Source organism: Mustela erminea, chromosome 14 (assembly GCF_009829155.1).
Source record: "Mustela erminea isolate mMusErm1 chromosome 14, mMusErm1.Pri, whole genome shotgun sequence".
NCBI classification, from domain to species: domain Eukaryota; kingdom Metazoa; phylum Chordata; class Mammalia; order Carnivora; family Mustelidae; genus Mustela; species Mustela erminea.
The window spans coordinates 8265726-8287923 of record NC_045627.1 but is presented as its reverse complement, the minus strand read 5'-3'; the positions used below and the strand labels follow the sequence as shown (position 1 = coordinate 8287923).

The 22198-nt window shown below is 41.7% G+C and overlaps 2 protein-coding genes across 9 annotated transcripts in view; both read left to right on the top strand.

The window, feature by feature from the left end:
* The first annotated feature begins 4915 nt into the window (after positions 1-4915).
* Positions 4916-22198, top strand: part of ERO1B (endoplasmic reticulum oxidoreductase 1 beta) — a 358900-nt gene continuing 341617 nt past the window's right edge. For all 8 annotated transcript variants that reach the window (XM_032313477.1, XM_032313482.1, XM_032313479.1 and 5 more), the window contains exon 1: positions 4916-5241. In XM_032313477.1, the coding sequence (XP_032169368.1) occupies positions 5143-5241 (99 nt within the window). In that variant the 5' untranslated portion in view covers positions 4916-5142. The remainder of the gene's footprint in view (positions 5242-22198) is intronic.
* Positions 5272-7215, top strand: LOC116573400 (cuticle collagen 19-like). Its single transcript, XM_032313506.1, has 2 exons — positions 5272-6450; positions 6563-7215. The coding sequence occupies exon 1, from the start codon at positions 5459-5461 to the stop codon at positions 6065-6067; it is 609 nt and encodes a 202-aa protein (XP_032169397.1). The 5' UTR covers positions 5272-5458; the 3' UTR covers positions 6068-6450; positions 6563-7215.

Below are 22198 nucleotides of genomic sequence, written 5' to 3'. Positions count from 1 at the left end.
TTTTTTTTTCTTTTGATCATTGGATGAAAAAAAAAATGTTCCAAGTAGAGTGTTCTGTATTTTAAGTGGAATCACTGAAAGTAAGGATTGAAAAACTCTAAAAAATCACCTGGTCTCATCATTCATTTGATGCTTATGCTCCCTTATAAGCACCCCCCACCCCCTGCCTGCTGAGTGGTGGCTTGTCCTTAGCTCCAGCACCAGGAAAGTGACTACTTTATTCCTCTACGTCATAGAAATTCATGAACAAAAACACATTAGTAGCTTTCTATTCAAAATTATTTTTTGGAACAATCAAGAGATTTTCCACTTGTTACTCAAAAAACATAAATCAGAATTAGGCTTTTTTATGTAGATACAAAATGGGATGTGCAGCTGGCATACATATCTTGTGGAGTAGGAGGAGGTGCAGAGAATCCTCAGCTAATCCTGGTAAGAAGTGCTAGTCCTTTCATAGGTGAGTGTACACAAGGGTATACGGAGTCTGAGCTGAGGGTGCTATCCCAAAGGAAGCCTATCTTCATTTTCTTTCTTTCTTTCTTTCTTTCTTTCTTTCTTTCTTTCTTTCTTTAAAGATTTTACTTGTTTTTTTGACGAGAGAGGGAGAGAAAGAGAGAGAGAGAGTGTGTGTGTGTGTGTGTGTGTGTGCACAAGCAGGGGGAGGGACAGGCAGTGGTAGAGGGAGAAGCAGACTCCCCACCAAGTAGGAACTAACCCCATGCAGGACTCCATCCTGGGACTCTGGGATCATACCTAAGATGAAGGAAGATGCTTAACCGAATGAGCCACCCAGGTGCCCTATACCTTCAATTTCTTCCATAACCTTGACAGTGGTATAGACACATCTCTTGTCTCTGCCTTAGTACAAGATATCCATATTGCTACATTCGAAATCCCACCCTCCTGTGTCATAATTGTGGTCAGAAGATTGAAGTGATGATCATTAACATTTAGTAAGATAACTGGACACCACTACACATCTTTTTTTTTTCCTTGAAATCACCATGTAGAGTGAAGAGAAACCTTATTTCAGTTTCATTGAATTTGATGTTTTGCTTTGTTTTATTCTACATGGTTAGAATTAATTCCAACTGATACAGATTTTTCCATTTATTACATGAACCTCGGGGCAGGAAAGTTGATGAAAAAATGATTTCACTGAGGAGAGAGACACAAATCGAGCACAAGATTTTTGAGGCAATGAAACTATTCCATCTAATAGGACAAGGGTGGATACTTGTTATTACACATTTGTCAAAACTCATCAGATGTATAACACACAAAAAACAAACCCTAATATCAACTATGGGCTTTGGGTGTTAATGATGTATCAATGTTGGTTCACTGATTATAACAAATACACCATTCTAGTGGGGGATGTTGATTAATCGGGAGGCCATGCAGGTTGATGGGAGGGGTGTAGGGGAATGGTATTTTCCACTCCATTGTGTTGTGAACCGAAAACTACTCTATTAAAAAATAATTCTGCAAACCTTTCAGATATAAACAGAGGTTTTTGAAGAGCTAGAACCTCTCATTTCCAAAGTGTTCTCTTGTCATTAAAAACCTTAGAGCCATTCTTGGGGCACCTCGGTGGCTCAGTGGGTTAAGCCTCTGCCTTCGGCTCAGGTCATGATCCCAGGGTCCTGGGATTGAACCCCACATCGGGCTCTCTGCTCTGCAGGGAGCCTGTTTCCTCCTCTCTCTCTGCTTGCCTCTCTGCCTACTTGTGATCTCTGTCAGATAAATAAAGAAAAAATCTTTAAAAAAAAAAAAACCTTAGAGCCATTCTTGATAAATTAGTAAATTTCTATACATGGTAATTAAAATAGTACAATGAAGGCATTTGAAAAGAGAACCTCTTTGATAAATAATTTTGTACAGCGAAGAATCACGCTAATTTAGTGGTATGATAAGCCCAGGGATGTCTGGGAAAAAGCACCACAGACTAGGAGCATGAGATTTTAAGACATTTTAAAAACAGAACCTGAAAATTTAGGAAAAGATTGTCTCAAGTAATTGTAAAGTTATCTTTAAAATAACTGAATATGTTCTCTGTGTTTTCTGACTTTTTTACAACCCAGTGACAATTGCAGCCTAGTAAAAATTGGTAGTATTTTCTAAGAAATTGTAATTGATTTCATTTTTTAAAGATTTATTTGTTTATTGGGGGGCGGGCAGAGGGAGAGGGAGAGAGAACCCCAAGCAGACTCCATGCTGAGCACAGAGTGTAATTGGAGGCTCCATTCCAGGACCCTGCGATCATGACCTGAGCTGAAATCAAGAGTCAGATGCTTAACTGAGCCACCCAGGTATCCCTGTTGATTTTATTATATAGCAATATAGTGAATCCTTGGGATCATGGAAGAAAGAAGAGGCATAAATGACCCATTTCATTCTTGGGGGACTAGAAGAGTCCCAAGGATGTCATATAATGTGGTGGGTCATCCTGCTTCTGTGGGGGACTGTGGATAGTCACAAACAATGAGAATCCCACTGGGATTCCAACCCTAAGAGGAATCACGTAAAAGGCACTTATAGTGCCTTGAGGAGTATATGCTATGTGCCTTTTTTTTTTTTTTCAGAGAAGAGCATGAGGTTTTATGTAAGATTCTAAATGCAAGATGCACATCCTGCTCAAGTAGAAGGAGAAGATCCTTAAAGTCAGTATCTATGAGAGATCGTCAGAAGTTCCTAAACAGGAGAAAGAAAATAACACAAAATGGAAGCCAGCAAGTATGTGATTCTGTTAAGGCCAAATGGAATCCAAATTTGAATCAAGATGTTGGCCAGTGAGAGAAGTTAAGGCACAGGAGGTAGGGAGCCTACACAATAGAAACCAGACTCTAGGGCTGGAGGGAATGGGGAAGAAGAGACGTAGGGCAGCAGTCTGGGGGCAAGCGTGAATGTGAGCCTCGGAAAACAAGCAGCAGCACCGAGCAAGGACGAGGAGACTGGCTGGACTCAATATACATATGGGACTGAACTTGGGAAAAAAACAACTGGATCTGGAAAAAAATGAAAATGAAACTAAAAAAAATGAAACTAAACTTTTTTCCCCCTAACTTTTTTTTTTTAAACCAGAACAAAAAATTCCCAGGATTTTTCAAATAACATAATCCCACAAAGTATGTGTTAGCAATAAAATCAAATGTGGTGCAGAGATGAGGAATCCTGAAAAAAAAAAAAAAAAACCGCATTGGATTGTACAAGAGAAAAGCTTTAGCAGAAGGGGGAGAGATCATATTTATGTAAGAGACAAAAGGAAATGGGAAGATAGAAAATAGAGGTTTGGCAAAGAAAAGAGGAAGCGTGAAAAAGTAGCTGGAAGAGTCCAACAAAAATTCCAAGCTGCTGAAGAGGAAGAGGACTGATGTGGCTCAGAAGGGCCCTGCACCTGGTTGAATGCTCTGTTGTCCCTGGTTGAAATTCTTACCATCTTTTAAACCAGGACCCTGAATTTTCATTTTGCACAGGCCCCTCAAATAATGAAAGTGCTCAGAAAGGTGTAACACACTATGTATTGTCTGATCAATGTCCCCCAAACCTATGTACGCCCTAATTCCCAAAAACTGTGAGTTTGTTACCCTATATGGCAAAAAGGACTTTGCAGATGTGATTAAGAACTTTGGGGTTTGGTGTCCACCTACCTACCCAATAAACAAACTCTGTCCCTGAAAACTAAAAAAAAAAAAAAAATTGAGGTGGGTAGATTATCCTGGATTATCTGAGTGGACCCTGTGTAATCACAGGGTTCTTTATGAGCGGGAAGCAGTAGAGTCAGGGTCAGCAAGAGAAAGAATGTAACAATGGAAGCCTAGGGAGTGAAGATGTGACAGTGTGGTGTACAGTTATGAGCTGTAAGGAAAGCAGGTGGCTTCTAGAAGCTGGGAAAAGCAAGGAAACATAGTGTCCCCTAAAGCCTTTAGGAGATGCAGCCCTGCTGATCTAATTCGGACTTCTGATTTTCAGAACTCTAAGATAATAAATGTCTTGTTTACACCACTAAATGTGTGGTCGTTACGGAAGTACCGCGTATGTGTGAGCCGGTGTATTGCTAGTTCTCTAGAAATCAAGGCTATTAAGAAAAGGAATAGCAGCTGTCGTTGAACTTCTTTTGTGCTGGCGCCATCCTAAGCCCTTTAGGTAGGGTCTAATGCAATCCTAAAACAGGGTTTGGGTCGGTCATTATTCAAGGACGAACAGACTGAGGCTCGCGGAGGTTAAGGAACCTCCTTCCGTCTGAAGCCCCTTGAGAAACTGGGACGTTTCGGAGGCGGGGGCCAGAGCCAGGCCGCAGCCCTCCCAGGTCGTCCGAGCGCTCGTCCCCACCCCACAAGTTATGATCAACTCCGGGGCTCGTCCGCTTCTTCCGCGCGGTCTGCTCCGCGGCAGGGAGTGGGAGCGGACGAGGAGGGGCGGCGTCCACACCTGCGGGCCCTGAAGTCCAAGAGGAACCGGGTCGCCTGGCCAAGTGTCAGGTGTTTGGCGGGGCCCCACCGGGCGCCGGAGGCCGCGGCCGCCGCAGGAGACACAGAGCGCGCCCCGGCTCGCACTCGAAGGCCCCGCGGGCCGCGTCCCGAAGTCCCCCGGCTGTGCGGCGTCGGGGACCAGCCACCCAGGCCTGACCCCGGCCGGGATTCCGGGAGCCACCACCGGGGAGGGGAGGCGGCGCGGCGGCCGGCCGAAGGGAGCGGAGCCCCGCCCGCAGCGCCTCCTGTTTTGGAGGCTCGCGTGGTTCTGCCCCATTGACCGCCGTCGGGGAGGCGGAGTTGCCGCCGCCGCCGCCGCTGCCGCCGCTCCCGGGCTTCCCCAGCCTCTGGCTCTGGCCCCCCGCAGGAGACTGGCCGGCGGCCGCGCAAAGACCACAACTCCCCCAAGGCCCTGCGCTCGGAGTGGGCGTGGCCGGGGGGAAGCCGGGGGCGGGGCAGCCTGGGAGATGAAGTGGGGGCGCCAGGCTCTCCCGCCTCACTTGCACCTGCCGGGAGTAGGGGAGGGCGTCCCCCGCGTCCGCACAGCGCGGACCTCTGACCCTGGAGTCTAGCAGCCGCCGGGAGCCGTCCCCTTGGGTCGTCGCTCGGACCGCCCGCCGTTCCCCGGCCCCGAGGGGCCCGGCAGGTCGCGCTGTGGGGAGAGGTCAGCATGATTCGGGGGCCACGGCTGGCCGGCGCCGGGCGGGGGGCGGCCGCAGTGCAGCTGCTGGTCACTCTGGGCCTCCTCCCGCGCGTCGTCGAGGCCCAGGTGAGCCGAGGGCCGGCGGAGCGGGGACGAGGGGCCGGACGCGGGTGCTGGCGGCGAGCCGGCCGCGGCGGGGGTGCGGGCAGGGCCAGGCCGGACCCGCAGGGGCTTTGGAGACCGCGCGGGCTGGGGGCCGTGACCCGAACCGCCGCGTCCCGGGGCGCCTGCGAAATGCGCGCGGTGAGTGCGGGACGGCGACTCTCGTGGAGGCGGCGGCAGGATGAGGGCGGCGGTGACGGTTCCCGGAGGCGTTTCCGCTTTTCCTTCTGGTGTGTGGGGCGGCGGGGCGTGTGCGGGAGCCCGGGCGGGAGTGGGGACGCCTTCCGCTGTGTGGGGAGGGACGCGCGGACGGGGAAGCCCGCCCCTCACCGGGGGCTCCCCCGCGTCCCTCAGGAGTGCCGCGGGCGGGGAGGGACGCCAGACCCCGAGTCCTGGAGCTCTCGGGCTGGAGAGCCCCCTGCTGCGCCCCGGCTCTGCCGTCCCTCGTTCTCGGGGGAGTTCTCGCCGGCTGAGCCGGTCCGCGGGGTCCGGGGGGCCCGAGGGGAAAGCTCGCGGACACAGCCGGTCGGTGACGGGTGACGTGGGGAGAGTGGGCCGGCCCGGGGGGCGCCCTGTGACACCTGCAGGACAGAGTGCGCTGGAGGTCGAGGGTGTGGAGAGCCAGAGCCTTTGCCCCGAGAGCCCCGTTCGCTGCTTTCCTGCAGTAGTAGGTGCGGCTGTGCCCGGTTGCCCCTGCTGCGAGGCGGCGGAGCCGCTGGGACGGCAGGTATCTCGGTGGCTCGAGGGCGAGCGGAGATGCCCATTTGAAGCGGTTGGTGCTCCTGGCTGAGGACGACTGAAGCCTTGCGTGCAACCGTGTAAACATGCTTTTCTGACTTTGTTCACACACTTTCCTCCTGGCGTTATGGTGTGTGCACTAAATCCCAGAAAGCACGAACATCATATTTGTGTGGGGATTTTTTAAATGAATGATTTGGTAAAAATCTAAGGGGCAGACTTCCGGGTTCGTTATTGGTGAGCGTGTTAAAAATGCAGATTCTCTGGCCCCCTTGCCACCTGTGCTGATTTAGTGGCTCAGGATGGGACCCAGCGATCAGCAAGTTTAAACAGGCCTTGTTTGTAAGTAACGGCAACGCAGTTATCCTCTGAACTACCTTGTGAGCCCCGCTTAGGAAACACTGGACTAATGGAAATCTGGAAATCTTCTAAAAAGTAAATTTTCCAAATTGTCTTTAGCAAAATTATCTTCTAGCGGTGATAGTTTTGGGGTATACATTTAGATATTTTTCTTAAAGGAGACTTTCCTCATTTTTTTCTTTTATAGCCTATGTGAATTGTATACTTTGTCATCAATCTGGAAACTTCACTTTAGGTTTTTGTCATCTACTAATTACATGTGTTACTGTTTTATAATTGCACGTTTACTTTTATTATATCCAAATGAATACATATCATTTTATCATGTCCAAATAAATACATATAGTTCAAAAATTAAAGATTTGTGCATATTCAAAGGAACATTTTGTGAAACAGTCCTCAAAAGTGGATACATTTGGTTTTTGTTTCCAGTGGTATTTTCTAATACAGTATTGGAGCGTATTATAGATAGTATTTAATCTCCAACGTGTTTCAGTATATATTATCTCATTTTATTGGATCTGTCTCCTAGAAGTGGGGCTGGTTTACTGGTAAAAGCAAATATTCATTTCCTCTGGAAGAATTTATTTTCAACCCAGGCCGTAACGAATTCTTGAAGATACAGTGTCAAGGAGAATAAGCAGCTAATAGGCAAAATCACCAAACACTAGTCACCATGAATGAGGTATTAGAAATATAGACTATGGAAAAAGACCTGTGATTTCTAGAGCTGAAATTAGAAACTCAATGGGTGAATTAGCTAGCTGATTATGTCCAGCAGAAGAAAGGATTACTGAATCATGCTACCATTTTATGTCTTTTTCTACTTAATCCTCCAACACTTCTTTTCTTATCTTCGAATTTCACTAACAAAATTGGAGTAATCCGTGTAATCCATATGTGTTTACCTATTAGTTTTTGAATCCACAGGTCATGACTTCCAATGGATTATCATAGATGAACTGTAAACTTTTTTTTTCTTTGAACTGTAAACTCTTATCAAAGGTCAATCCCTGCCTCATCTGCATTAGGTCCCATTCCCTCTTTCAAGCACATGGCTCAACAACTCTTCCCTTTCTCTCCTGGATCATTAGTTTTTCCTTCTCTGATGGACTGTTACTGGCATTCTAAAACATGGTGTTAATTCTAGTTTACAGTTCCCTCTCAACCTGCCCAACTCTCCTGGCTCTGCTCCATTTTTCTGTTCTCTATCAAAAAAAACCCATCAAAGGAATTATCCTTACTCCTTCCATGCTGGTTCTCTCTTCAACCCACTCCAGCTCCTCGGAAACTGCTCTTGGCAAAGTCCATAGTGTCTTTCTTGTTAAAGCCAATAGTGAGTTTTTAAACCTTAGCTTTACCTATAGACAGCAGTTTTTTCCCCATGGTTCATTACTTACTCTCCTTGAAATACATCTTTTCTCTGGGCTTCCAGGATGCTGTCCCTTTCTGATTTTGTCTTGTCTTTCTGGCTAGTCTTTCTGGTATCTTTTGCTTGTTTCTCCTCTTTGGGCCCCACCCATGACCCCTAGGATGGGGATAGGGGTGCTAGAGATGGAGCACTGTAAAAGCTCTTAAAACAATATTGACGCATTTCCAGGTGGGCGAATAGACCCTTGCTGGGAGGGTGCATTGGAGGCAGAGAAGGTCTGTACTTGCACCTCCTAATACCTTTGCCCTATGCCCCTATCTATTCTATTTGGTACTTCCTGAGTTGTATCCTTTACAGTACACATAAGCATTTCCTTGGTCCTGTGAGCCATTGCAAATTAACTGAACCAGAGAAGAGAGTCATGGGAACCTCGATTTATAGCTGGTCAGTCAGAAGTACAGGTGGCTTGGAACTTGGGGCTGATATCTAAGGTGGGGACAGTCTGTGTGTCTGAGCCCTTAATTCCGTGAGGTCTGCTCTGACTCCAGGTGGTATCAAAACTGATTTGGGCACTCACTTGGTGTTGGAGAGTTGGAGACTTGGTTGGTGTGAGAAAACCCCGGGTTCCAGTAAAGCCAAAGTCTTATAATGGTCTCCTATTTCTCCTTTAATCTACTACATAGTCCCCCTTATTTTTCCTCAGAAACATTGGGCAAGTTGACTGCCTCGGGGCATTTATAGTTTGTGTTCCCAATGCCTGGAGTGCTTTTCCCACTCTCCCAAATTGTGTGGCTTGTTCCTTTTCCCTCTTCAAGCATTACCAACATTTGACTGAGACCTTTTGTAACTCTCCTTTTGAAAATAGTAGCAACTCAGTCCTGCAATTCCTATTCCCTGGTTTCCCTGTTACTTTATTACCATTTGACAGACTCTGTATGTGGCTCACCCCCCCCCCTTTCCTATGAGCGTGTAAGCTCATGGAGAGCAGAGATTTTTGTCTGTTTTTTTTTTTCTTTCTTTCTTTCTTCTCTTTTTGCACTCCCAGCAGGTAGAACAACAGTGCAAGGCTTATGTGAGGTAGATTCTCAAATATTTTGAATGAATGAATGGAAAATAAAAGCATGAATTATTCATAAGGAAGCTCAGAGATATAATTGGTTAGTAAATTTTAAAGAGAGCTTAAGAGATACAGTCTAATATAATATGTCAGGTTGGAGTTCCAGAAGAATATACCAGAATAGGGAAAAAGTATTGATTCCTGCATGTTAAAATGAAAAAGGCAACCTAGTAGAAAAATGAAAAACAGGTATTTCACACAAGAAATACACATGTCTTATGGAACATAAAACATTATACTTCATCAGTACAAAAATCAGATACTCTTTCCTGCTTACTATATTGGAAAAATTTTTTTAAATATCAAATAATTGTGGTGCCTGGGTGGCTCAGTTGGTTAAGCAGCTGCCTTCAGCTCAGGTCTTGATCCTGTGGTCCTGGGATCAAGCCCCACATCAGGCTCCCTGCTCAGCAGAGAGACTTCTTCTCCCTATCCCTCTGCCTGCCACTCTGTCTTCTTGTGCTCTCTATCTCTCTGTCAAATAATAAATAAAATCTTTTTTTTGAAGATTTTATTTATTTGACAGAGATCACAAGTAGGCAGAGAGGCAGAGAGAGAGAGGGGGAAGCAGTCTCCCTGCTGAGCAGAGACCCGGAGGGCTGTGGGGCTCAGATCCCAGGACCCTGAGATCATGACCTGAGCCAAAGGCATAGGCTTAACCCACTGAGCCACCCAGGTGCCCCAAATAAAATCTTTAAAAAAAATCAAATAATGGCAAATATATGATTTAGCAGTAACTTCTATCTGCTGTTGGTAGGATTGTGAAGTGGTATACATATTTTGGAAATGAGCTATAGTAATTTCACTTGTAAGCATATAAGCTGGAGAAACTCTTATAAATATATATAGGGAGATAAAGAAAAAGGTGTTTGTGTAGCATTGTTCTTTAACTTAATCTGGGAACAACCTAAATATGGATTGCATTAGTTTCCTGTTGCTGCTTTAACAAATTACCACAAATTTAGTGGCTTAAAATAACACAAATTTATGATCATGTAATGCTGTAGGCCAGAAGTCTGAAAATGGGTCTTACAGGGATAAAATAAAGGTATCAACAAAGCTGCATTTCTCCTGGAGGCTCTAGGGGAGAATCATCATTCCTTCCCTTTTCCAGGCTTTTAGAGGCTGCTGTGTTCCTGGCCTGTGTCCTTTTCCATTGTCTTAAAAGCCAGTAATGTAGCACCTTCCAGTCTGACTCTGACACTGTCTTCCTCTTACAAGGATCTTATTATTGAATTTGCTTAAATAATCCAGTATTAACTACCATCTCAAGATCTTAATCACATATGCAGAGTCACTTTTGCCATGTACTGTAACATATTCACTGGCTTCTGGAATTATGGCACGGATATCTTGGGGGCCATTATTCTGCTGACCTTACAGGTCAACAATAGAATAAATACACTGTGATATTTTCATATAATACAACATTTACAGCAAGGAAAATGAATGACCATAAAACTCATTATGGTGGGTAGCTGGCAAAATATTAGCAAAAGAAACATGTCATTAATATTAAAGTTCAAAAACAAAAAGAACCCTCTGTATTGTTTAGGGATATATCATATATGATGAATTTGCAAGGAAAGGTAATTAACAAAAATAGGTTATTCTACCTCCAGGGGGAGGGAGATGGCTATAATTAGAAAGGGACTTAAAAGATAATAGCCATATTCTATTTCTATTTTTTTAAGATTATTTATTTTAGAAAGAGAAGGGGTGGAGGGTGGGGAGAGCTGGAGAAGCAGCTTCCCTGCTGAGCAGGGAGCCTGCAGGGACAGCCTGAGGCTCCATCCCAGTACCCTGAGATCATGACCTGAGCTGAAACCAAGAGTCAGATGCTCAGCCAAGAGGCACCCAGGCACCTCTCTATTTATGTTTTTTAAAATTTGGTGATATGCAGGCTTTTGTCTTAGTATTTAAGAGTTAGAAATAAGTACGTGATAATTTTGTATACCTTACCCCAGCCTCTACCACAATGAAAATATTTTTTAAAAATATGGTGGTTTACTAAAAAGGAACAATTTAAGAAATATTTGTAAGAAAGAGCAGTCACTGGATAAAGTATTTTTAAAATCTAGAACGTTGTCAGTTGGTATTTCTACTCCCCCCCCAACTCTCCACAATTACTTAGAATTTAAAGTTTTACAAATAGTAAGCTAGAGAAATGGAATAAAATTCAATAGTTAGTGACAGGATCTTAGTAACTAGGATAGTAAAGCATCTGGAATTCTAGAGCCAAAATTGTTGTGAATGATCCTTTGCTCTTTAAAGATAATATACCTCTGACTCTTTGTGTTGTAGGGAGTTTGGGGACACCTTTGCATTCCTAGAGGGAAAACATGAGAAAGAAACAACTGGGAATTTCTGGTTTCCATTTTCTGATCATCTGTGCATAGATTCCTCCAATGGATCATACAAATGATCTTTAACCACCTGGGTACGCCCCCCTTTTTATAAAAATTTTAAATCGAGGTAAGTGCAGGTTCCATGCAGTTGTAAGAAATAATACAAAGAAATGCCACCTGCACTGTATCTAGTTTAACCCACGGGTACCATTTGGCAAACATACAGTGTGGTATTATCACCAGGACATTGACACTGACGCACCCGCTGATCTTACTCAGATCCCTCCTAGTCTCCCTCGCATCTGTACGTATTCTGTCCACTTTTACGTGTGCACCACCGTAGTCAAGATGCTAAACGATTTCATCACCACAAGGATCCTTCCTCTTGCCCTTTTAAAAATGATTTAATTTTTTTTAGAGAGGGATTGGAGAGGGGCAGAGGAGGGAGAGAGAGAATCTCAAACAGACTGCCCACTGAGCATGTGCCCATTGCGAGTCTCAGTCTCATGACCCTGAGATTGTGACCTGAGCTGAAACCAAGAGTCAAAAGCTCAACTGACTGAGCCACTCAGGCACCTCTCTTCTTGCGCTTTTATAACCACTCTCCCTCCTTTCTACCCTTCTCCCTGACTCCAGTTCCTCTCCCTACTCCAGTCCTTAAGCCCTGGTAACCAACAAACTTTTCTCCATTTGAAAAATGTTGTAGGGGTGCCTCGGTGGCTCAGTGGGTTAAGCCTCTGCCTTCGGCTCAGGTCATGATCTCAGGGTCCTGGTATCGAGCTCTCTGCTCAGCGAGGAGCCTGCTTCCTCCTCTCTCTCTTACTCTCTGCCTCTCTGCCTACTTGTTATCTCTGTCAAATAAATAAAATCTTTAAAAAAATGTTGTATAAATGAAATCACATAATAAGTAACATTTTGAGGTTGGCTTTTTTTCACTCAACCTGATTCCCTGAAGATTCATCTGATATGTGGATGTCCGTGAGTCCCATTTTTAAATTTAGCTGAAGAATGTTTTATGGAAATTTTGGATTCTGAACTCATTTTGTAAATATCATTTTCTGTTCAGTTAATGTATACTTTGAGTAGTAGATAAAGCGTGTATTTTTAAGTGTGATTATTTGGGACTAAGTCTCATTTTTACTTTGGAAAAATTATTTTAACTATGCTAAGCCTTAATTTTCTTATGTGTAAAACGAGGATAATAATACCTATTTCATAGAATATTTAAAGAATAAATGAGATAACATGTAATGTTCTTAGCACTGTGCCTATCACATAAGTGTTCCATAAATGGCAGTAGAAAAATAAGATGGGGTTACTACAGCAGTATTATTAGAGTCTGTGACTTTTAGGTTAGTCTTCGAAGAAATGCTTTAGCATTCCTACTACATTTGGATTTTATGTATGTTTGGGGAAGGGAGGAACATTCAATATATTTCTCTAGCCACTAATGCTTAGTTCTTCAGAATAGGTATATCTATTTAATCCTTCTGTTGTTCTTTACCTAATTGGCCATATAAAAAGTAAATGATTGTTTTAATGTTATGTATCTTTTTTTAAAGGATTTTATTTGAGAGAGGAAAGGAATGAATGGGCGAGTGGCAGAGGGAGAGGGAAAAACAGGCTCCCTATTGAGCAGGGCTCTTGATCCCAGGACCTTGGGATCTCTACCAGAGCTGAAGGCAGAGGCTTAACTGGCTTAAAACAACTTAATCGACTTAACCAACTGAGCCACCAAGGCACCCCTTTAATGTTACGTATCTTAACAAAGACTAGTTACCTCAAATGAATAAACTATCTTTTTATACAATAGTACAGATTTACTAAGGTTGAAATATCTATAATTTACATATTTTAAATTTTATATGTATATATTCCCCACCCCCAGGTAACCGGAGTCCTGGATGATTGCCTGTGCGACATCGATAGCATCGATAACTTTAACACCTTCAAAATCTTCCCCAAAATAAAAAAATTGCAAGAGTGAGACTACTTCCCTTATTACAAGGTAGAGTTATAATTTTTGATTGTTGAGAGGAGCAAAATTTTTACATAGCTCTCTACAGATGTGACTTTTATGACCCTTTTGAAAACCCATTTTGACTTCTCAGAACGGTCTGTGTTTTTTTTTTTTTTTAATCACTGGAATATATTAAGTATGTAGTAAAACCTGATTGTCTTTTTGAACACTGAGAACCTGAGCCCTCTTCCTGTGTTTGGGAAATCCCTCATCTTTCAGTTTTGGGACAGAGACTACTTCCACAGAAGCTGAAAGTGCCACAGACTTACTTATCTGTCAGCTTTCACTGTAATTTAGGCTCCACAATCTAGACCCCTCCCAGGCTCTGTGTTGTGCTGCTGGGCCCTGTCCTGTGTTAGTGCTTTTCTCAGTGTAAGTACCACAGCAGCACATGGTTCCTGGGGAGCTCACTGGAAGGGCTGCTGAACCAGACTAAGGGCACAAGCAGAACAGCCTTCGTAGTAATACTGAGGAACTGATTCTTAAATTGAGCGCTCTGCTCTAGACCTTTACAGAATAACCAATGCTAGTTTAAAGGTAGCAACAATAAGCAATATTCAAAAGCAGTATTTTAAATCGAAGAACAGTATTTTAAGAGCTGCTGTTATGCTTTGTTTTGCTCTTGCTCTCAGTATTCGATTGGGTTTATAATTTCTTTGATACTCATTTTTAGTTTATTTTAAAAATTGAGCATGATTTTCTTTTTTATCCTGATTCTATATAGCTATCTTAGTCTTTAAATATTTCTGAGGATAAAAAAAGAAATTAGAGCAGGAACTAATAGCCATTATTTTTATGTCACCACCAAAATTTTGGCACCATTAGTCATTGCCCTTTTTTTTTTGAAGGTGACAAAAAATTTTATTATGTCGTGTGCCTAGCAAGAAATGCAATAGCCATTTCCCTTGTTTTTGCAACACTCTATATCAAATTTCTGGAAGAAATTCCTCCCTAATTTCTGGAAAAACACTTACACAGGTTTCTAATTGACCAAAAGAGGGAAAGACACTTTGGTTAACAATCCTATTTTACATAAATATAAGGGGGAGTGATTGTTTCTCAACGGAATGTTAGGGTTTACAGGAGGAGGAAAAATGGAAGTTGGATAGGCAAACATAACAGTGTTCTAAGAAAACATTCTAATCAATGTGATGAAATTATTCCATATGTAATGGAAATATCCACTTACTTCCCAAGGGAGGGTAATGCAGTGATCTAGTTAATGCATTTGTCTCCAAGTCAAGGATATTCTGATGATGATTATTCCTTTCTCTAGTTCTGCCAACCTACAAATTAAACAAAAAGGACATTTAACCACCGTCAGTATACTTTTCATACACTAGTGGCAGAAAAAGAAAGCAAAGAGAATAGGTTAATTTTAAAAATGTGCAAACATACTTATGATTGAGCAAGGATATCTAGGTGGAAGCCAGTCTACCCCTGTCAACTGCTCAGTTGGCTGCTGAGTTGGTATTTACAGTTTCTTATACTATCTATTCTATTTCTTTATTCACCAAATATTTATTGAATAACTACTTAGCAGTAGGCGTTCTTTTTTTTTTTTTAAGATTTTATTTATTTATTTGAGAGAGAGACAGTGAGAGAGAACATGAGAGGCAAGAAGGTCAGAGGGAGAAGCAGACTCCCCATGGAGCTGGGAGCCCGATGCGGGACTCGATCCCGGGACTCTAGGACCATGACCTGAGCCGAAGGCAGTTGTTCAACCAACTGAGCCACCCAGGCGCCCAATAGGCACTCTTTTTTAAAGAGTTTTCCTATTTTTATTATTATTATTTTTAAAGATTTTGTTTGTATGTCAGAGAGAAAGAGAGCACAAGCAGGGGAAGTGGCAGGCAGAGGGAGAAGCAGGTTCCCCGCTGAGCAGGGAGCCTGACACAGAGCTTGATCCCAGGACCCTGGGATCATGACCTAAGCTGAAGGCAGATGCTCAGCTGACTGAGCCACCCAGGCAGGTAGGTGCTATTCTAAGTGCTGTGGATACAATAGTGAATAACACAAAGACTCTGACTTCATGAAGCTTTATCCAGATTAGGAAGGCAAACAATAAACAGTGAAATTTAATGTCATATGCTTCCTAAGGTTAATGCTATGGAGAAGAATAAAGTAGGAGACAGAATAAATTAATGGGGTGGGGAAGTTAGGTAGCTTTACTTTTAAAGAAGATGATCAGGAAAGGAAGGTATCCGTGCTGTGCCATTTGAGTAAAGACCTACATAACGTGAAAGCCGTGACAAGATGTGGAGAGAGAACATTCCAGGGAAGGAGAGTAGAGCTACAGGTATAAGCGTCTTGAGTGCAGGCATAAAGGTTGAGCGTGTTTGAGGAATAAGTTCAGCCTGGCTGGAGCAAGGTGAGTGAGATATGGAGAGTTGGAAAGTAAGAGCCAGATGAGAAAATCTTATGTAAGGATGTTGAATTTTAGTGTAACTGTAATAAGCTTTTGGGGGGATTTGTACAAAACAGACTCTCAGGGTATGAAATAGGAAATAGAGAAACCATGTAGGTTTTTGCATGAGACCAGATGGAAAGTGGAGTTGGAATAGGGCAGTAGAGTTGGAAGAGGTGAAAAGTAAGCAAATGAAGATCGTACATAAGAGGTAACACCAACAGACTTACCTGATGGGGTGAGTGTATGCTGTGAGAGTAGAAGTGAAATCGAAGATGATGTGGAGTTTTGAGCATATTACAGAAAAATATATCCTGACCAAGTTAATCTTATTCTAAGAATGCGGGAACAAGGTTTTAGGTCCTCAACACAGTTCAACACACATTCCTGATTTTTAAAAAATTTAATAGGAATGATGGATACTTCCTTAACATGATCATTTTAATCCTAACATTAGCATTGCCACCATCTTGCTTGTTGGGAAATAGTCGAGGAATTCTCACTTAGGTGAGGGACCCAGGGTACCCACTGTTCTTTACTGCTGGAGATATTAATTAGCATACCAAACAAGAGAGAGCAACTAGAGGCATAAACATTTTTGAAGAATAAGTAAAACTATCTCCATTTATAAATGACAAAATAATACTAGAAAACTTAAATAATGAACAAAAATGATAAAAAAATGCATTAAGATAGCAGGCTATAAACTTAATATACAAAATCCCATATCTTCCTAAATGTAAACAATAAGATATAACAAACAAAATCCCCAGTTACACTGAGCAGTCAAGAAGGTCACTGTCCGCCAGCCCCATTATTTTCCATCATGAAACTCTGGATGTTCTTTGTAGCACTTACTACAATTTGTAATTAAATAGACATGTATAATTTCTATTCCCTCCAGTAGATTCCAGGTGGGTGAAGTACTTTTTTATATATCTTCTTTGCCCTAGACCCTACACAGTGCAGACAGTGGGTGCTCAGTGCACACTGAAGCGGGTGGGCGCTCGGGAGAACCCTAACGGGTAAGGTGCTGACAGACATCAGAGTAAAATGCTGCCCAGGGTCTGCAGGTGAGCAGTGTACTTGGACTTTATTTCTTTTTTGAAGTGTCAGAGGACTAATAACAGTTATTTTTTAAAATTAATATTACAACTGGGTGTCTGAAAAACTGCAGTTTCAAATTTTGAACCCTATAGATGCCACAGGGTAGGACTTTTTCTTCTTCCCACCACCACATCAGTGGTGTGCAGCGCAGGGACACCTAGAGAGTGTTGAAGAATTGTGCCATATGTGTGCTAACGTTTATCCAATCTTTCTCTCAAGGTCAATCTGAAGCGACCATGTCCTTCCTGGGCAGAAGATGGCCATTGTTCAATAAAAGACTGCCATGTGGAGCCCTGTCCAGAGGTAAAATAAATTTAAAAAATAATAATAAGGAAAACATTGCTTCCTCTTGGGCTCTTAGATAAGCATGAATTTATATTTTAGGCCACTGTTAATGGATTTAGACTTGTCCTCAAATTCATATGCTGTCACCTCTCTCTTTTTAACCACATTATTGAAGGTTTATTTTATACATGTCACCAAAATGGGTTTGAAGAAGCTCTTGTACCCAGTAGTATTGATTGGTTGTGGAAGTATAGTATGGTTCTAAGCCAGGTGGAAGCCTGGGCAGCCTGTTCTAGGACTGGATTTACAATTGGCTAACTCTTATTTCATGCTTTGTTGAATATGCTTTTTATTTCATAAGAAAAGTGATGTTAGTGGACCTTAACATTTACATTTAGAGTGGGAATTAGAGTGCTTTGTAAAGCAGAGGAATTTCAGGCTTGGTATGAGGTCTTCACTTGGTGGTTTTGTTACATTAAAAAAAAGCAGCTATACTTATATTTTAGACTTTTGTTTTAGACATATACCATAGTTAGCTCTTCTTAAACAATAGTTCATTATAAGCTGTGTTTTCATTTCACTTTTTACTTTTCTTACCTAATCAATTAATCTAGTTTGTTATCCTTAAAAATGGGGAAAAAACCTTAACCAATGTCCTTTGTAAAGGGACAATTTAAAAAATCCTCTTCATTTTCCTTTAAGAATAATTTTTTTAACTTTTTCATCTGAAATAATTTCAGACCTACAGAAAAATTGGGAGAATAATACCAACAGTCCTCATTTATTTTTATTCAGATTCTCTGAATTTTTATCACGTTTGCTTTATTACTCTTTGTATATACTATTTTCTGAACTATTTGGGTGTAAATTACCAACAAGGGGATACAATACTGCTAATTACTTGTGTTTCCTTAAAAACAAGATTATTCTCTTATGTAACCACAATGTAACTAACAAAATCAGGAAATTAACATTTTTATAATACAAATGTCTAATCTATAGACCTTAGTCATATATTGCTGAATGACTTACTAATGTGCTATATAGCTTAAAAAAAAAAGTGTTTTATAGTGTACATTCACTTCATGTGTACAAAATGGTGCTTCAGTAGTTCCATATACTATTCAGTGCTGATCAAGATAAGTGCACTCTCAATCCACTTCCCCGGTTTCAGCCATTGCCCCCTCCTTATATCCTCTCTGGTATCCATCACTTTGTTCTCTATAGAGTTAAGAGTTTGTTGTTTTGGTTTGTCTCTTTTTTGTTCTTGTGTTTGTTTTGCTTCTTAAATTCCACGGGTGAGTGAAATAGTGTGGTAATTCTTGTTTTCTAACTGGCTTGTTTTCCTAAGCATTATACTCTCTAAATCCATCCATGTTTTGCAAATGACAGGACTTCATTATTTTTTATGGCTGAATAATATTCCATTGTATGTGTATACCCCACATCTTCTTTATCTGTTCATCTATTGATCGACACTTGGGCTGTTTCCATGGGTTGTCTATTGTAAATAATGTTACTATAAACATAGGAATGTAGGGCGCCTGGGTGGCTCAGTGGGTTAAGCCTCTGCCTACAGCTCAGGTCATGATCTCAGGGTCCTGAGATCGAGTCCTGCATCAGGCTCTCTGCTTGGCAGGGAGCCTGCTTCCTCCTCTCTCTCTCTCTGCCTGCCTCTCTGCCTACTTGTGATTTCTGTCAAATAAATAAGATCTTTAGAAAAAAAATAGGAGTGTATATATCCCTTTGAATTAGTGTTTTTGTATTCTTTGGGTAAATACCTAGTAGTATAATTGCTGGATCATAGGGTAGTTCTGTTTTTAATTTTTCAAGGAACCCATATGTTATCTTCCACAGTTACTGCACCAGTTTGCATTCCCACCAACAGTGAATGAGTGTTACTTTTTCTCTACATCTTCACCAGCACTTGTTTCTTGAGTTTTTGAGTTTAGTCATTCTAACAGATGTGAGGTGATAGTTCAGTTTGTTTTTGATTTGCATTTCCCTGATGATGCATGATGTTGAGCATCTTTTCATGTATCTGTTGGCCATCTGGATATTGTCTTTGGAGAAATGTCTGTTCGTATCTTCTGCCCATTTTTAAATTGGATTATTTAGGATATTTTTTGGTGTTGAGCTGTATTAAATTCTTTTTTTTTTTGAAGATTTTTTTAATTTATTTGACAGGCAGAGATCCCAAGTAGGCAGAGAGGCAGGCAGAGAGAGAGGAGGAAGCAGGCTCCCTACTGAGCAGAGAGCCCAATCTGGGGCTCGATCCCAGGACCCTGGGATCATGACCTGAGCTGAAGGCAGAGGCTTTAACGCACTGAGCCACCCAGGCGCCCCGAGCTATATAAATTCTTTATATAATTTGGATAATAATCCTTAGTTGGATATGTCATTGCAAATATCTTCTACCAGTTAGTTAGGTTGTCTTTTAGTTTTATTGGTGGTTTCCTTTGCTGGGCAGAAGTTTTTTATTTTAGTGTAATCACAAGTGCTTATTTTGCTTTTGTTTTACTTGCCTCAGGAGACATACCTAGAAAGATCTTGTTATGGTCAACATCAGAGAAATTACTGCCTGCGCTCTGTTCTAGGAATTTTATGGTGTCAGGTCTCACATTTAGGTCCCTCATCCATTTTGAGATTTTTTTTTTTAAGATTTTATGTATTTATTTGACAGAGAGAAATCACAAGTAGATGGAGAGGCAGGCAGAGAGAGAGAAGGAAGCAGGCTCCCTGCAGAGCAGAGAGCCCGATGCGGGACTCGATCCCAGGACCCTGAGATCATGACCTGAGCCGAAGGCAGCGGCTTAACCCACTGAGCCACCCAGGCACCCCCATTTTGAGTTTTTGTGTGCAGTGTAAGAAGTCCCATTTCATTCTTCTGCATGCAGCCATGCAGTTACCCTTTGTTGAAGAGACTTATTCCCATTAAATATTCTTGCCTCCTTTGTCAAAGATTGACAGTAGCATCATGGGTTTATTTCTGTGCTTTGTATGCCGTTCTGTTGACCTAAGTGTCTATTTTTGTGCCAGTACCATACCTTTTTGATTACTACAGATAATATAATTTGAAATCTGGAATAGTGTTCCCTCCGGTTTTGATTTTCTTTTTCAAGATTGCTTTGGCTCTTCAGAGTCTTTTGTGGTTCCATACAAAGTTTAGGATGTCTTTTTTCTAGTTCTATGAAGAATGCTGTTGGTATTTTGATAGGGATTGCATTAAATGTGTAGCTTGCTTTGGGTAGTATAGAAATTTTAACAATATTTGTTCTCGTAATACATGAGCATGGACTGTCTTTCCATTTTTTTGTGTCATCTTCAGCTTCTTTCATCAATATTTTAAGTTTTCACAATCAGGTCTTTTCACCTCTTTGCTAAATTTATTCATAGCTGGTTTATTATTTTGGGGACTGTTGTAAATGGGATTGTTTTCTTAATCTCTCTTTCCGCTGCTTCCTTATTACTGTATAGAAATGCAGCAGATTTTTGTACATTGATTTTATGTCCTGAAATTTTACTGGATTCATTTTTAGTATATGTGCTGCCGAAGCGAGCACTGGATTCATTTTTAGATGTAGCACTTTTTTGGTGGAGTCTTTAGGGTTTTCTACACAGAATATCATGTCCTCCGCAAATAGTGAAAGTTTGATTTCTTCCTTAACCAGTTTAACCAACTGGTTTATTTTATTCCTTTTTGTTGTCTGATGGCTGTGGCTAGGACATCCAGTACTAAGCTGAATAAAACGGTGAGAGTAGATATCCGTGTCCTTTTTCTGACCTCACAGTAAGTGCTCTCAGTTTTTCCCCCATTGAGTATAATGGATTTTCTCTATAAGGCCTTTATTATAGTTGAGGTATGTTTCCTCTAAACCTACTTTGTTGAGGGTTATTGTCGCTGTATTTTATTGGATGCTTTTTCTGTATCTGTTGAAATCTGAAGCTTCTTTTCCTTTCTCTTACTGATATGATGTATCACACTGATTGATTTGTAAATATTGAACCACCCTTGCAACCTGGGAGTAAAGGTTGATCAGGGTGAATGATTTTTTTTTAAAGGATTGTTGCACTTGGTTTGCTAGTATTTTGTAGAGAATTTTTGCATCTATGTTCATCAGAGTTATTGGCCTGTAGTTTTTTTTTTTTTATTAAAAAATCTTTATTTTTTGTAGTTTTTTTTTTAAGATTTTATGTATTTATTTGACATTTGACAGAGATCATAAGTAGGGCAGGGGGGGGGTGTTTGTTGCAGGGAAGCTGGCTCCCTGCTGAGCAGAGAGTGGAAGGCAGGGCTCAATCCCAGGACCCAGAGATCATGACCTGAGCTGAAGGCAGAGGTTTAACCCCCTGAGCCACCCAGGTGCCCCTGTAGTTCTGTTTTTTAATGGTGTCTTCACCTGGCTTCAGTATCAGGATGATACTGGCCTCAGAGAATGATTTTGGAAATTTTCCTTCCTCTTCATTTTTTTGAAATATTTTGAGAAGAATAGGTATTAACTTTTCTTGGAATGTTTGATAGAATTTGCCTATGAAGCCATCTGGTCCTGGAATTTTGTTTGTTGGGAATTTTTTTTTTAAGATTTTGTTTATTTATTTGACAGAGAGAGATCACAAGTAGGCAGAGAGGCAGGCAGAGAGAGAGAGAGGGAAGCAGGCTCCCCGCTGAGATGAGAGCCCCATGCTGGGCTTGATCCCAGGACCCTGGGATCATGACCTGAGCTGAAGGCAGAGGCTTTAACCCACTGAGCCACCCAGGCGCCCCATGTTGGGAATTTTTTGATTACTGATTCAATTTCATTGCTGGTTATCAGTCTGTTTAAATGTTCTTTCTTCCTGTTGCTGTTTTGATAGATCATATGTTTCTAGGAATTTGTCCATTTCCTCTAGGTTGTCCAGGTTTGGAGTATGTAATTTTTCATAATATTCTCCTGTAGTTACTTGTATTTTTGTGGTGTCCATTGTTACTCTCTCTCATTTGCAATTTTGTTTGGGTCCTCTCTCTTTCTCTCCCTCCCCTTTTTTTTAATGAGCCTGGCTAGAGGTTTATCAGTTTTATTTATCTTTTCTAGGAACTAGCTCCTGATTTCATAGATTTCTTCTATTTTGTTTTTAAAAAATTTTCTGTTATTTATTTGTGCTCTAATCTTTATTATTTCCTTCCTTC

What these genes read in the sequence shown, in the direction of transcription:
- LOC116573400 (XM_032313506.1), top strand. Translation starts at nt 5,459, where the DNA reads ATGAGGGCGGCGGTGACGGTTCCCGGAGGCGTTTCCGCTTTTCCTTCT.